Below are 15,399 nucleotides of genomic sequence, written 5' to 3'. Positions count from 1 at the left end.
TGTGAATCCCTCGCCGCTGTTCCCTGCTAATACTCTGGCTTCTTAGCTGTGGTTTCTGCCTAGCTCCTCCATCAGGCATGGGAGTCTGTGAGGAAGGACTGTGGCTCACACGGGGAAATGTGGGATAAGGGGTGTTGGGAAAGGCTTTCCGGCCCAGTGGAGCCTGCCTCAGACAGATTCCCTGTTCCCTTCTCTTCCTGGGACTCAGTGCTACCCACCTGTTCCCCTCTTGACTTTCACTGTGACAATGGCAAGTGCATCCGCCGCTCCTGGGTGTGTGATGGGGACAACGACTGTGAAGACGACTCAGATGAGCAGGACTGTCGTGAGTGCTGGTGATGGGCACCAGGCGGGCTCCATCAGGCTCTGTTGGGAAGGGATTTTCAATCAGAAAATGATGCCCCAGGCCCACATCGCTTCCTGGGTCTTTGTTCTTTGCCCCTCCTTTCACCTTCCCTCTTGGTTAGATGAGCCTGAGAAACTGCCACCTGCTTCAGATCCCTCTGGGTAGTGTAGAAGTGACTGCTCTGGTCCATGGGGCTTTCTTTTTTTTTTTTTTTTTTTTTTTAATTTTTTTTTTTCAATGTTTTTTTATTTATTTTTTGGGACAGAGAGAGACAGAGCATGAACGGGGGAGGGGCAGAGAGAGGGAGACACAGAATGGGAAACAGGCTCCAGGCTCCGAGCCATCAGCCCAGAGCCTGACGCGGGGCTCGAACTCACGGACCGCGAGATCGTGACCTGGCTGAAGTCGGACGCTTAACCGACTGCGCCACCCAGGCGCCCCCATGGGGCTTTCTGTTGGGCCCCTGGCCCCCGCTGTCTGCAGCAGCCTGACTGCTCTGTACCCCACAGCCCCCCGGGAGTGTGAGGAGGACGAGTTCCCCTGCCAGAACGGCTACTGCATCCGGAGCCTGTGGCACTGTGATGGTGACAACGACTGTGGGGACAACAGTGATGAGCAGTGTGGTGAGTGGAGCTCCAGGGAGGTGGGCAGGATGCCTGCTGGTGGTCTGGCCATGGCGGGGGCGGGAGGAGGGGGGTTGAAGGGCAGCAGTGGCTTTAGCACTGCTACACCTTAAACTGCCCAGACGTCTGGAGCAGCTGGAGGAAGACGGGAGGGGCAGAACAGTCCAGACCCTCCCCCCACACGCTCCGAACCACCACGAGGGGAACAGGAACCCAAGGCCCCATGTCTCCAGGGCTGCAGCTTTCCCCAGACGGTCTGCACCAAATCCGTGGTGTCTTCCAGGGATGGGGTCAGACCCACAGGGGCAGTGTGGGTGGGAGTCGGGGAGGATCTTAGGAGGGCGGCCTGTCCTGTCGGGCTCCCGCAGGATCGCTGTCCCATTGCGTCCCCCAGACATGCGCAAGTGCTCTGACAAGGAATTCCGCTGCAGTGACGGAAGCTGCATCGCTGAGCACTGGTACTGCGATGGTGACACGGACTGCAAAGATGGCTCTGACGAGGAGAGCTGTCGTGAGTGGCCCCAGAACTCGGGCCGGGGCAGGAGGCAGCATCCCGTGGGCAGAGGGGTGCACGTGTAGTGGGCCAGGAGGGCAGGCTCTTACGAAACTGTTCCTCTGAGGCTGAGCTAGGGTGGGAGCAGATTCCTCAGGTGCAGAGGGAGGGTCCCCATGGCTCCAGCAGCATAAGGAAGTGTCACAGGGCTGTCCCACGTGAAACCGGCTTCCCTTGCCTGAACGTCTTCCGCCTTCTTGGAGGAGTCCGGGCCTCTGAGCTCTCTCTGGGCCTGAGCGTGCACCCCTCCCTGTCCCCCACGCCTGCCTTCCAGCCTCAGCAGTGCCAGCGCCTCCCTGCAACCTGGAGGAGTTCCAGTGTGCTTACGGCCGCTGCATCCTCGATATCTACCACTGTGATGGTGATGATGACTGCGGGGACTGGTCTGACGAGGCCGACTGCTGTGAGTGCTCCCGCCAGCCCAGCAGGGTGGAGCTGGGAGGGAGGGGGAGGCCAGGCTCCAAGGAACTCCTGGGGTGGTAAGGCACAGGTGTCAGCTGGGGCCGAGCTCAAGGGAGGAGCTTCTGGATTCCCTGGTCCCTGTAAGGCAGAGAGGGAGGAGCCGGGTGCTGGGGCCCGGCTTTCTGCTCTGCTATGGACGCTGTGTTCATGGACAGGCTAGAGACAGAAGTCTGTCCTGTTTCCCCAGCCTCCCACCAGCCCTGCCGCTCTGGGGAGTTCATGTGTGACAGTGGCCTGTGCATCAACGCGGGCTGGCGCTGTGATGGCGACGCGGACTGTGACGACCAGTCTGATGAGCGCAACTGCAGTGAGTGGGGCCAGTGTCCAAGGTCTGGTCTGGAAGTAGTGAAACGGCTTGTGGAGCCAAAATGGCCACCGTTGATAAAGACAGATTGGACAGGATTGTCCTGTACAGTGGTGTGGGTTGGGCACGGCACAGAGGCACTATGTCCAAAGCGATGCCAGTCACGCGGGAGACTTACCTATTCTATAATTATATAGATTCATATATTCATCATGGCAGTTTTCTAGCAGACGGTGGTGAGGCATCTTGAGGAAAGGTTGCCTTTTTCTGACTTGCACAGAGATGCCATTCAGAACAACCGTGACAAGAAGACTGGTGTGAATGCTGCCACAAAATGCATTTTGGGGTGGCCGGGTGGAGCTTCGGGCCAAAATGGGGTCAGCCTTTCATGAGGCCTTTGCTCTGCCCAGCCACCTCCATGTGTACCGCGGAACAGTTCCGCTGTCGGTCAGGTCGCTGTGTCCGCCTGTCCTGGCGCTGTGATGGGGAGGATGACTGTGCAGACAACAGTGATGAAGAGGACTGTGAGAACACAGGTGGAGCGCCCCAGGGGTACCCCCAGGCCCTTTAACCCATGATGGGATTGGAGAACAGGGGTGGAAAGAGGATGTTGCTGCTGCCATCGGGCTACAGTGATGCTTTAGTCTGATCTTGCCTGTGGCCTGATTTTGCCCGCCCTTCTCGTTACCGGTGTCAAATCCAGGTGTACCTGCTGCAGCCTTATGGCCTGGACCACAGTAGCAGCAGCCTCTCACGTTCTAGCTCATCCATGGCCTGTTGCTCTGGCCCTAGTGAGCAGGGACCATTCTCCGTGGCTGGCATCCCCCACCACCCTAGCCACACTGGGTGCTGGACACACAGGCACACTCTCTCAATCTGTCCCACGTCCTCAACATCCCACCGTGGCATCCTGGGGGGAGAGAACGAACGTAGACATTCAGCCAGCCCTGTCTGAGCTGTTTCCTGCCTTGGACCCCGACCCTCCCACCTTGAGTCTCCTCTGTCTCCAGCTCGCCCTGGAAAATGACAGGCTCCCATCCTTTTGTTGACCCAAGCCCTGCCCTGCTGTGACCTGCCTCTCACTCCCTGCCCTGCTGTGACCTGCCTCTCACTCCCTCTCTAGGAAGCCCCCAGTGTGCCTCAGACCAGTTCCTGTGCTGGAACGGGCGCTGCATCGGGCAGAGGAAGCTGTGCAATGGGGTCAACGACTGTGGTGACAACAGTGACGAAGGCCCACAGCAGAACTGCCGTGAGTGTCCCCGGTGGGCGGGCCTGGCCCCTGGTGTGTGGCTGAACCCCACCCATGTGGTTCAAAGAGAATCCTCCCTAGGGATTCTTGCAGCCTCGGGAGCTGTTCTTCGTGGTCCAGGTGGAATGCCAAGTTGGCTGTCTGGGGGAGGATTCTGGGCTCAACTCCCATCTCTGGCTTGGCTGGCACAGGGCCCCGGACGGGTGAGGAGAACTGCAATGTTAACAACGGTGGCTGCGCCCAGAAGTGCCAGATGGTGCGGGGGGCAGTGCAGTGTACCTGCCACACAGGCTACCGGCTTACCGAGGATGGGCACATGTGCCAGGGTGAGCTGGGACCTGGTTTGGATCAGGGGCAGGATCCTGGGCAGGGGCAGCGGACGGGCAGCTATGTTTCCTCGGGGTCAAACATCTGACGGACGTAACCTCGCTTCATCATCACCCTAGGAGGTGGGGACTGTCCCTTCTGTTTCACAGATGGGGAGACTGAAGCTCAGAGAGGTTAAGTAACTTACTGATGGCCACAGAGCCGGTGGTAGCAGAGTTGGGATGCTAGCCCGGGTCTCCATGCCCTTAAAGCCCTTAACCACTTGTTATACAGCCTTCCCACTAGGCCTGGAAAGTAGATGGGTATGTGGGCCGGGAAGCAGCTAGTCAGCCTGGGGGGTTGTCGGGGGGTGGGGGGAGGATGGCAGAACGGAGATCTCCTGACCCTGCTCGGTCCTCCCAGATGTGAATGAATGTGCGGAGGAGGGGTATTGCAGCCAGGGCTGCACCAACAGCGAAGGGGCCTTCCAGTGCTGGTGTGAAGCAGGCTATGAGCTCCGGCCCGACCGGCGCAGCTGCAAGGCTCTGGGTAAGGGGTGTTGGCGTTTGGCTAGGTGGGCAGAGGGCCGAGCATAGAGACATCCCGGTGTTCCAGTACTTGGGCATTTGCTGAGAGGTAGAGAGATTTTTTATCCGAGTAAAATGGAGCTGTGAATTGCATTCTGAGCCCCAAGAAAAACTGCTGGGGAGGGGCGGGTAGGGGAGTATGCTCTGGAGGCTCCTACTCTTCTAGTACAGATGCCAACAGTTCTGGACATGGGCAAGGGGCCCCACTCATCAGCTGAGAAGCTGGGGATGCATGACGAGGGGTGTCAGGAGCAGCTCTGGAGCCCAGTGGTGGCCCCATTTCTATGCCACGTCCCAGGGCCGGAGCCTGTGCTGCTGTTCGCCAATCGCATCGACATCCGGCAGGTGCTGCCGCACCGCTCCGAGTACACATTGCTGCTCAACAACCTGGAGAATGCCATTGCCCTTGATTTCCACCACCGACGCGAGCTTGTCTTCTGGTCAGACGTCACCCTGGACCGGATCCTCCGTGCCAACCTCAACGGCAGCAACGTGGAGGAGGTTGTGTCTACAGGGCTCGAGAGCCCAGGTAGGGAATGAGGCCCTGTGGGGAAGGGCAGGGCCACACCATGTGCAAAGTAACCGTGGAAAGAACAGGATGATGGCTTGTAAACCTTGGGCAGCAGAACATCTCTTTCTTCCAGTGAACTCTTGGATGGAATTCTAGTAGAGAAAACATTTTTTAGGAGGCGCCTGGGTGGCTCGGTTGGTTAAGTGTCTGACTCTTGATTTCAGCTCAGGTCATGATCTCACAGTTTGTGGGTTCGAGGCCTGCGTTGGGCTATGTGCTGACAGCTCGGAGCCTCATTGGGATTCTCTTTCTCCCATTCTCTCTCTCTCTTTCTCAAAAGAAATAAATAAACTTAAAAAAGAAAAAAAAAAGAAAACATTGAAAACATTTGTTAGTGTACATTAATTTTATGGGTTCAGGTTTATAACATTTGCTCATTATTGAGATGTTTTGATGAATGTAATAATTTGAAATCAGAGATTTATGGATAACAGTTACAATTTGCTCTCAGTCTTAGCATTTGTTTTAATTCAGAATTTTGTTTTGATTGCTTACTGTTAAGAATATTCTGCTTGACCCACGTAGATACATCCAAATGTTTACAGATAAAAAAAGAAAGAAAGAAAGAAACAAGAACTCACTCAGTAATCTCAGGCCATTCTACAAGCCAGTGAAGTGGATTAGAATTCGGTACCATGCACACTTGACTCAAATGCTTATGGCACGTCTCAAGTGCCTCTACAAAACCTTAAGCCACAGTCTGCAAATTCTGGAGCCAGTGTGGTGGGTGTGGGTCAGGGAGCCAGGATTCAGGATGTGGAATATGGTTGGCTGAGAGGAGGAAACGCCTGACCTTGGACAGCTACTTGACTTCTCTGTACCTTGATTTCTTCATCTCCATGGGGATTTCAGTATCTAGCTCATAGAGTTGTTGTGATGATTATGTAAGTTAGTATATGTCACGTGGTTAGAACACCACCTAACCAAAACCCTGTGCAAGATTTTGCACTTGTTATTGTGGCACAGAGGAGCCCTGGCTGAATCCCTGACCCTTCCTATTGCCTCTTTCCGTCAGGGGGCCTGGCTGTGGATTGGGTCCATGACAAACTCTACTGGACCGACTCAGGAACATCAAGGATTGAGGTGGCGAACCTGGACGGAGCCCATCGGAAGGTGCTGCTGTGGCAAAACCTTGAGAAGCCCCGGGCTATTGCCTTGCACCCCATGGAGGGGTGAGTGAGTTGTGTCTCAAGCTCCCAAATCCCTCTTGCACCCCCTAGAGACAGTTCCCAGGCCACCTGGGCCAAACTTTGCTGGGGAGCCTCTTCACAGTGTGGTGTTAACAGCCTGGGCTCTGTACCCAGACACATCTGGATTTGAGTCCTGGTTCTGTAGTAGTTGGCTGTGTGGTCTTGGGTCAGTCTATATCTGCCTCCATTTACTCACGTATAATTGGTGAGTAAAAAACATACCTGGTGGGGGCGGGGGGGGCGGCGTGGTGGGGTTTGCCTGGGTGGCTCAGTCGGTTAAGCATCCGACATCAGCCCAGGTCATGATTTCACAGTTCATGAGTTTGAGTCCCGCAATGGGCTCTGTGCTGACAGCTGGGAGCCTGGAGCCTGCTTCAGATTCTGTGTCTCCCTCTCTCTCTCTGCCCCTTCCCGACTCATGCTTTGTCTCTCTCTCTCTCTCTCAGTCTCTCTCTCTCTCAAAAATAAATATTAAAAAAAAAAGAAAGAAATGAATAAACATTTGGGGCACCTTGGCGGCTCAGTCAGCTAAGCGTCTGACTTCAGCTCAGGTCATGACCTCAGCACTAGTGAGTTTGAGTCCCGCATTGGGCTCCCTGCTGTCAGCGTGGAGCCTGCTTTGGTTCCTGTCTCCCTCTCTCTCTGCCCCTCTCAAGCTTGTGCTTTCTCTCTCTCAAAAATCAATAAAAACATCAAAAAATTTTTTAAAAAAGAAATGAATAAACAGTGAAAAAATTAAAAAAAAAGAACCATGCCTGGACACCTGGCTGGCTCAGTCGGTTGAGCATGCGACCTTGATCTTGGGGTTGTAGGTTCGAGCCCCATGTTGGGTGTAGAGATTACTTTAAAAAGTAAATAAGTACGATCTTTAAAAAAAAAAAGCACGCGTACCTTATAGCTGTATGAAGATTAAATGACTCATTTTTAAAGATTGAGGTATAATTGATGTATAACTTTATGTTAGTTTCAGATGTACAACATAATGATTTGTGTATATTGCAGAATAATCACCACAGTAAACCTAGTTAACATCTGTCAATATATAGTGGTTACAACAATTTTTTCTTGTGATGAGAACATTTAAGATCTACTCTCAGCAACTTTCTGGTAATACAATATTGTATTATTAACCATAGTCACCATCCTGTACATTACATCCCCATGACTTACTTATTATATAACTAGAAGTTTATACCTTTTGACCCCCTTCACCCATTTCACCCCCCAAATGAGATGCATTTTAATTTTTTTTAAATGTTTATTTATGAGAGACAGAGACAAAGACAGAGCACGAGCAGGGGAGGGGCAGAGAGACAGGGAGACACAGAATCCAAAGCAGGCTCCAGGCTCTGAGCTGTCAGCACAGAGCCTAACACGGGGCTTGAACTCACCAACTATGCGATCACGACCTGAGCCGAAGTTGGACGCCTAACTGACTTAGCCACCCAGGCGCCCCAAATAAGATGTATTTTAAATGGCATAATATACTTAGATAGTGGTAGGTTTTAGTATTTTTATTATTAGTTCATAGGATTGAGCTGAGTTATAAAAATTAATGGTAATTTTTATTATTAGAAAAAAAGTCTCCTTAAATTGAAGTTCTTCTGGTTTATAAAAATTCAATGCAGTCAATTGAGGGCCGTGTCCTCTAAGTCAGCTGTTTTAAAAACCCTGTGTGAGTGTGAGTGTGTGTGTGTGTAAAATACAAAAGGCAGTGATAGAGATTGTGAAAAAGAAAAAAGTATCTGTCCTAACTAATAATATAATATATTGTTAATTCCACAAGGGTTGGGATTTTTGTCTCTTTTGTTCATTGCTATACTCCTACTCCCTAAGATAGAGCCCTGCAGGTACTACCAAAAAAAAAAAAAAAAAAAAAAAAGGTTAAATGAATAAATGCCCTGCTAGAGACATTTAAATTCAAACATTGAAAAAACACTCTGTGGACTAAACAGAATGTGTCACCTACCAGTTGGGGTCCCCTGGGTTAAATGGATAAAAGACCTGTCTGATTGTTATCCTTGTTACTACATGCGTTCTGCTGCCTGTCTCTCAATGTCCTTTCCCTCTTCCTAGTACCATTTACTGGACAGACTGGGGCAACACCCCCCGCATCGAGGCCTCCAGCATGGATGGCTCTGGACGCCGCATCATTGCCGACACTCATCTCTTCTGGCCCAATGGCCTCACCATTGACTATGCCGGGCATCGTATGTACTGGGTGGATGCTAAGCACCATGTCATCGAGAGGGCCAATCTGGACGGGAGTCATCGCAAGGCTGTCATTAGCCAGGGTGAGGCCCTTTCTGCACTCTCCTCCATCTCCCATCCTCCTTCCCCAGTCCCAGCCCCTAGAAGCCTTGGCAGAGGGTGAGATTTGTGCAGTTGCCAGGCCTGGGCCCAGAGCCCATGGCAGGATATGTCTGGACTGAAGTCCTTCTGGACTTTCCCCAGGCCTCCCCCACCCCTTTGCCATCACTGTGTTTGAAGACAGCCTGTACTGGACAGACTGGCACACCAAGAGCATCAACAGTGCTAACAAGTTTACTGGGAAGAACCAGGAGATTATTCGCAACAAACTCCATTTCCCCATGGACATCCACACTTTGCACCCCCAGCGCCAGCCTGCAGGTAAAAAACTACCCACCTGGTAAACCTCTGGTGCCTCTCAGAACCTTCCCTGCACCTGTCACAGTTGCCATGGTTTCTGGCAGGGAAATTTGAGGTTGGCATTGATATGGGCTAATTTCTCCCTCTGCTGGACATTTAGGGTACAACATCGATACTCCTGAAAATCTGCTTCACTGTCATTTAATTCATGCAAACATTTATAGGATATCTCCTATGTCAGGTATTCACTGTGCTTGCAGCTGGGGCAGCTATAAAAAATAAGACATAGTTTCTCCCTCCAGAGAGCTCACACCCTAGCTAAACCCCTACTCACTAGCCTTGGGATGGACTCTGCAACCTTTGGTCTTTTCCTGACCCTTTTGCTCTGGGCTCTTTGAACAGGGAAAAACCGCTGTGGGGACAACAATGGAGGCTGCACTCATCTGTGTCTTCCCAGTGGCCAGAACTATACTTGTGCCTGTCCCACTGGCTTCCGCAAGATCAGCAGCCACGCCTGTGCCCAGAGTAAGTGGGTCTGGGACACCTGCCTCAATGGATGTGCCTTGTGACGGTGGGCGGAAGGAACAAGAGATAGGGGCCCAAGGGATTTCCTGTCATGGGGAAGAGCCAGGCTCCTCAGGTAGCCCCTGGAGAGGAAGAACTTAAGAGGCTGATAGCTCTTATATCAAAGCTGAGGCCTGGGGGCTCAGTGGTACTACCCAGTCAAGTATGAATGCCTGCAACCAGGCTCGTGTATCATTCCACCAGGTAGGATGCTTTATCTATAGGTCGCAAGAAGGTTCCAGGCCCTTCTAGAAAGCAGAGGTTTCTATTTTTTTTTAACCTTTAGCCTCACCCTGTTAAAGACTTACTTTCAGCCCCTAAACCACAGAGCCGAGATTAGGACCTCTGGTGATACTCTGCATATGTAGATGCTGGATAAATATGTGCTTAATGAGTGAAAGATAATGGGACACCCCAGTCGCTCCCTGAACTATTTTGGCTTCCACTGAACTGCTGCAGGGTCATTGCTTTGAGACGGTAGCCCTGTCTAGCTCAGAGTCACAGGTGACTTTTCCTAAGAATAGTCCAGAGAGGAGTGATCCGGGCATATGACATGACTACCAAGGGGCTGAGGGTAGTTCCTCGTATGTCAGCAGCTGCTCTTATTTACTGCTGTGCACCCACTGGCCCTCTTATTCCTGATTAAAATCAAATTTCTCTTGGGGTCTGGGTCATTTCCAGAAAGTGAGATCAGGGAAACTATGCAGAGTAACAAGGACTATTTGTTCAACACTCGTTGACTGAGAACCTACTTTCCTTCAATTCTTCTAAGTGCCCAGCTTTTTCCATATTGTCTCAGAGAGGCGCATGAGGTTTCCCCAGGAGCTCCCCCTTAAGGGTTTCCCAGAGCTTAAAAGAAGACACTTGGTGAAGTTAGGCAGGAAGTGCCTTTCCAGGCAGAAATGCATAGTGGGAAATACTCAGACCAGAATGGAGCAAGGGACAGAACAGAGCCAGCCAGGAAGAAGCTGTGTAGGGGAGTATCCAGAGCTCCTTCTCTGGAGTTAACCTGAGTTCAAGTCCCAGCCCTGGTGCTTTCTAGCGAGAGGAAGCTAAGCAAGCTACTTGACGTCTGTTACCCTCAAGGTGTCTCATCTAGAAAATGAGATTAAGAATGACATAAATCACAAAGAGTTGCTATGAGAATAGAGGAGACAAGGCAGGAAGTCATTGTTGGCTAAAGTTGGTGAAGAGAAGAGCAAGAGAGAGGATCTAGGAGATGGAGTGGAGCAGCAGCGGCCCGAAGCAGAAACAGAAGTCCGTGAGGTCGGCTGGGGGCTGATGGTGATCTAGCCAGTGCACCGGAAGAAGCTGAGCAAAGAGGAGAGACAAGGAGATGGAAGCTGACAGATGCTTAAACAGGATGCACTTCTGGGCCCTGGCGAGAGTCTGCTTCCTAGGCCATTGATCCTAAAGTCTGAGTCTGTCAGCATGGGCTGCCAAGGGCTCAAAGGGGACCTGAGGTGTGAAGAGTAGGGGACAAAGGGCACCAGATCCCAGGAAGTGTGATTGAACCAGATGTCACACAGGTGAGCGTCTGTGTCTGTCACTGTTACTGGATTTAGAGCATTAAAAGAAGACCCCTTTCGGCCTTTGATCAGGTCTTGACAAGTTCCTGCTTTTTGCCCGAAGGATGGACATCCGTCGGATCAGCTTCGACACAGAGGACCTGTCCGACGATGTCATCCCACTGGCTGACGTGCGCAGTGCTGTGGCCCTTGACTGGGACTCCCGGGATGACCACGTGTACTGGACAGATGTCAGCACTGACACCATCAGCAGGGCCAAGTGGGATGGAACAGGACAGGAGGTAGGGCCCATCGAGGGCACAGGCCCTTGGGGAGGGCAGAGATTGAGGGGTGGAATCCACCCTGTCCTGGGTAAAGGCTTCCCATACCTTTGCCAACCTTGAGAATTGGTACAGTTGGGTCCCAGAGCTGAGGTACAAGTCCTCAGCTTTGCTTGAACAAAGTTTGGTGATACAGCTTTGCTTCCTGTCCAGGTGGTGGTAGATACCAGTTTGGAGAGCCCAGCAGGCCTGGCCATTGATTGGGTCACCAACAAGCTATACTGGACAGATGCAGGTATGTACAGGGCAGCCATGGCCTGGCTCTGTGGGATTCCTCTTATTAAAATTCTAGTCTCAGTTACAAGGGGCCCAGTGCCCCTCCTAGACCACTTGTCTTGGCCTGAAGTTCTTGGTAGGTCAGAAGTGGTGGGGCTGCTGCAGAGCTGAAGCTAGATGCTCATAGCTGAGGATTTGGCATTTGCCAATCAAATGGCAGCTCCTGCCTCTGTGTAGCTGGTGCTCAAGAATGTTTTGAGGCATTTCAGATAAGGAAACTATGCCCTGTGGTTTTCGTTCTATCACTGTCTTAATAAAACAGGTATTTTCGATGAGCCAGGTGAGTGAGTGTGGGAGGTAAGAGGGATGCCTTATACCAGAGCACCTCCAAGTGTGGTTCTTGGACCCGGAGCAGCATCTTCTCCAAATTCAGGTCACTAAACATCCGTTGCTCATCTATCGTAAAATATCTCTTGAGTGTTTACTGCGTGCCAGGCTCTGTGCTGGGAGCGGAAGGTAGTCGGGTGAACGACCAAGCATAGAGTTAATATCTTTGCCCCCGATTTCTTGGTAGGTACAGACCGGATTGAAGTGGCCAACACAGATGGCAGCATGAGGACAGTTCTCATCTGGGAGAACCTTGATCGTCCCCGGGATATCGTGGTGGAACCCATGGGCGGGTGAGCACCTGTTCCTTTGGGACGAGCTCCACCTGTCCCACAGCCAGGAGCACTAGAGAGGAGTCTGGAGGTTAGCAAGAGCAGCCAGATGTTATGGGCACACCAAGGCAGCAAGGGCAGCTACAGAAACCACAGAAGGCAGTGACAACTCTTTCTCCCCGGCGGACAAGGAAACCTTTTACATTTTTTCCTCTCGGAGCGCCTGGGTGGCTCAGTCAGTTAAGTGTCCGATTTGGGCTTGGGTCATGATCTCGCAGTTTGTGGGTTCGAGCCTCGCGTTGGGCTCTGTGCTGACAGCTCAGAGCCTGGAGTCTGCTTCAGGTTCTACGTCTCCCTCTCTCTCTGCCCCTCCCCTGCTCACGCTGTCTGTCTGTCTGTCTGTCTCTCTCTCTCAAATAAATAAACATTAAAATATTAAAATTTCTCTCTTTTTTTGGTCTGCTTACAAAAGTAACGCATTGTAAATAAGTAAAACAAATAAGTAAATAAATCTGTAGGAAGTGCTGATTGCCTATAATCTCACTTTCCAGCAGTAACCATTGCTAACAGTTAACAGTTTAGGGTATTTTTCCAGATTTTCTTTTATGTGCATATATACATTTTGTGGTGGTGGTGGTGATTTTGGATCTACAGCAATAGCATACTGTTTTGTAACTTGTCTTTTTTCACTTAGTTATAAATCTTGACTATCTTTCCATTTGATAATATAGAGTTATCTTGTTCTGTCTTTTTTCAAAGTTTGTTTGTTTGTTTGTTTGTTTGTTTATTTATTTATTTATTTAAAGAGAGCATGCATGTGCACGAGCAGGGGAGGGGGCAGAGAGAGAGAGGGAGAGAGAGAATCCCAAGCAGGCTCCATGCTATTAGCCCGATGTGGGGCTCCATCCCATGAACTGTGAGACCATGACCTGAGCTGAAATCAAAAGAGTTGGATGCTTCACTGACTGAACCTCCCAGATGCCCTTTGTTCTTCTTAATGGTTATATAGAATTCTGCTAAATTTACATACCATAACTATTTAACCCATCCAATCAAGGAAAGATTGCTTATACCCCATTCTTACTTGCCTTTTTTCTTTATTCCCACGTAGACCTTATTTGCTAAACACTCCTTGAGCCCTTAGGCTCTGCCTTTATTAAAACCCCAGGGACCCTTTCGATAGTGATAGAAGATAAGAGACTTTCAGAGACAACTCTGAGCCCAGGATGGGGCTGGGAGCTGAGGCAGGAGGCTGGGGCAGCTATCGCAAGCAGAAACACTGCAACCCTAGGCACCCTGAATCCCCACTGGGTGTTGTTAACTAGAAGGCTGGTAAGACCTTCCTTGCCTGTGCCCAGGTACATGTATTGGACTGACTGGGGTGCAAGCCCCAAGATTGAACGAGCTGGCATGGATGCCTCGGGCCGCCAGGTCATCATCTCTTCCAATCTGACCTGGCCTAATGGATTAGCCATTGACTACGGGTCCCAGCGGCTTTACTGGGCAGATGCCGGCATGAAGACCATTGAATTTGCTGGTCTGGATGGCAGCAAGAGGAAGGTAAGGGTGGCAGTAAGGCATCCCCTCACAACCCAGACAACCTCTAAGACAGCTTTCCCTGGCTGGCAGCTGGGAGGACCCAGGGGCAATGGGACCAGCGTTAAGGCATTTGCTGTTCCTTTGAAGCTGTGACTGCCTTCCAGAACAGAGGCGGGATGGATGGGGGATTATTGCATGATGATGAAGGGAAACTAGGGATTTGTGTAGATGGTGGGCTGGGGGTATAAGTGCACAGATGGTATAACCATCACAGCTAACACGATTTAATCACCAATTGCATTCTAGACCCGTGATCGCTCTCTTTCTTTTTGTTATTGTTTATTGGTATAATTTCAAACTTACAGAAAAGTTGTAAGGATAGTCAAATTGTTGAACCATTCTCTTTCTGTCTATACACACACACACATGCGTATTATTATTTTTCTGAACCATCAGAGATTAAATCGGAGATGTCCTGCCCTTGACCCCAAAATACTTCAATTTCCTAAGAACAAGAACATTGTCTTTAGTAACCATGGTGCAGTGATCAAAATCAGGAAATTTAACATTGATACCATATTACTGTCTAATTCACGGTCCATATTCAATTTCACTACCAATTGCCCCAATAATGTCCTTTAATAGCTTTTTCCCCCCTTTTTTCTTTCTTAGGCCAGGATGCAATCCCAGATCAAACTGTTTAGTAATCATGTATCTTTAACCTGTAATCTGGAACCCTTCCTCATAATTATTTAACCCATCCAGTCAAGGAAATAAGTCCCTTCTAGGCCTGTCTTGATCTTTGTATTTTTAAAGAGTAAATGCCAGTTATTTTGTAAAATGTCCCTCAATTTGTCTGATGTCTCCTTGTAATTAGATTCAGATTATGTATTTGGGGCAGGAATACTACATTAAATAAAGTCGTGTCCTGAGTTCTCAGTGTGTCTCATCAGCAGGCACAGATGTCCGCTTGTCCCATTATTGTGGTACTAACTTTGCGTGGTTGCGGTGGTGTCCACTGTGAAGTTGCTGTTTCTCCTTTTGTAATTAATAAGTAACTCGTGCAGAGATATTTTGACATTATGTAAATCATACGTGGTCTTTTACAATCATCACACAACCCTTGGAGCCAGGCACTGTCATGGTCATATCCTAGATTGGCAAACCAAAGGTCAGAGAGATTTTATAACCAGCTCTTGCTCAAGGTCACATACCCGATGATAGTAGAAGAACTCCAACCTGACTCCAGGAACCTGAGCTCTTGGCCACTGTTCTGTGCTATCGGGCCTGGATGGGGGATGACACAAGTGCGGGGGCCCCGGCAGGTGCTGATTGGAAGCCAGCTCCCCCACCCCTTTGGGCTGACCCTGTATGGAGAGCGCATCTATTGGACTGACTGGCAGACCAAGAGTATACAGAGTGCCGACCGGCTGACAGGACTGGACCGGGAGACCCTGCAGGAGAACTTGGAGAACCTTATGGACATCCATGTCTTCCACCGCCGGCGGCCCCCAGGTGAGCGGCCCTTGCCCACACCGGCTTTTCCTTGGTCCTCCTTTGCCATAGACGTCACCATTGATTCCCCCTCCTTCTCCCTACCCAGTGTCCACGCCATGTGCTATGGAAAATGGTGGCTGTAGCCATCTGTGTCTTCGGTCCCCAAATCCAAGTGGCTTCAGCTGTACCTGCCCCACGGGCATCAACCTGATGCCCGATGGCAAGACCTGCTCACCGGGTGAGTTTGAGCATCACAGACCTGGATAGAGCTTCT

General features: G+C 50.7%; 1 protein-coding gene across 1 annotated transcript in view; it reads left to right on the top strand.

Annotated features, from left to right (window-relative positions):
* LRP4 (LDL receptor related protein 4) overlaps window positions 1-15,399 on the top strand; it is a 51,082-nt gene that overhangs the window by 14,758 nt on the left and 20,925 nt on the right. The window contains exons 3-22 of the mRNA XM_058688840.1: window positions 209-325; window positions 856-969; window positions 1,364-1,480; window positions 1,797-1,925; window positions 2,172-2,291; window positions 2,699-2,824; window positions 3,412-3,537; window positions 3,729-3,863; window positions 4,267-4,392; window positions 4,729-4,959; window positions 6,017-6,173; window positions 8,268-8,485; window positions 8,646-8,822; window positions 9,204-9,326; window positions 10,967-11,175; window positions 11,368-11,449; window positions 12,005-12,110; window positions 13,448-13,649; window positions 14,954-15,143; window positions 15,232-15,363. Coding sequence (XP_058544823.1) covers window positions 209-325; window positions 856-969; window positions 1,364-1,480; window positions 1,797-1,925; window positions 2,172-2,291; window positions 2,699-2,824; window positions 3,412-3,537; window positions 3,729-3,863; window positions 4,267-4,392; window positions 4,729-4,959; window positions 6,017-6,173; window positions 8,268-8,485; window positions 8,646-8,822; window positions 9,204-9,326; window positions 10,967-11,175; window positions 11,368-11,449; window positions 12,005-12,110; window positions 13,448-13,649; window positions 14,954-15,143; window positions 15,232-15,363 — 2,937 coding nt within the window. The remainder of the gene's footprint in view (window positions 1-208; window positions 326-855; window positions 970-1,363; window positions 1,481-1,796; window positions 1,926-2,171; window positions 2,292-2,698; window positions 2,825-3,411; window positions 3,538-3,728; window positions 3,864-4,266; window positions 4,393-4,728; window positions 4,960-6,016; window positions 6,174-8,267; window positions 8,486-8,645; window positions 8,823-9,203; window positions 9,327-10,966; window positions 11,176-11,367; window positions 11,450-12,004; window positions 12,111-13,447; window positions 13,650-14,953; window positions 15,144-15,231; window positions 15,364-15,399) is intronic.

The sequence above is a fragment of the Neofelis nebulosa genome, chromosome 10 (genome assembly GCF_028018385.1).
Source record: "Neofelis nebulosa isolate mNeoNeb1 chromosome 10, mNeoNeb1.pri, whole genome shotgun sequence".
Classification (NCBI taxonomy): domain Eukaryota; kingdom Metazoa; phylum Chordata; class Mammalia; order Carnivora; family Felidae; genus Neofelis; species Neofelis nebulosa.
Note: the sequence above shows the minus strand (reverse complement) of the source record. Positions and strands in the feature narration are given on the sequence as shown.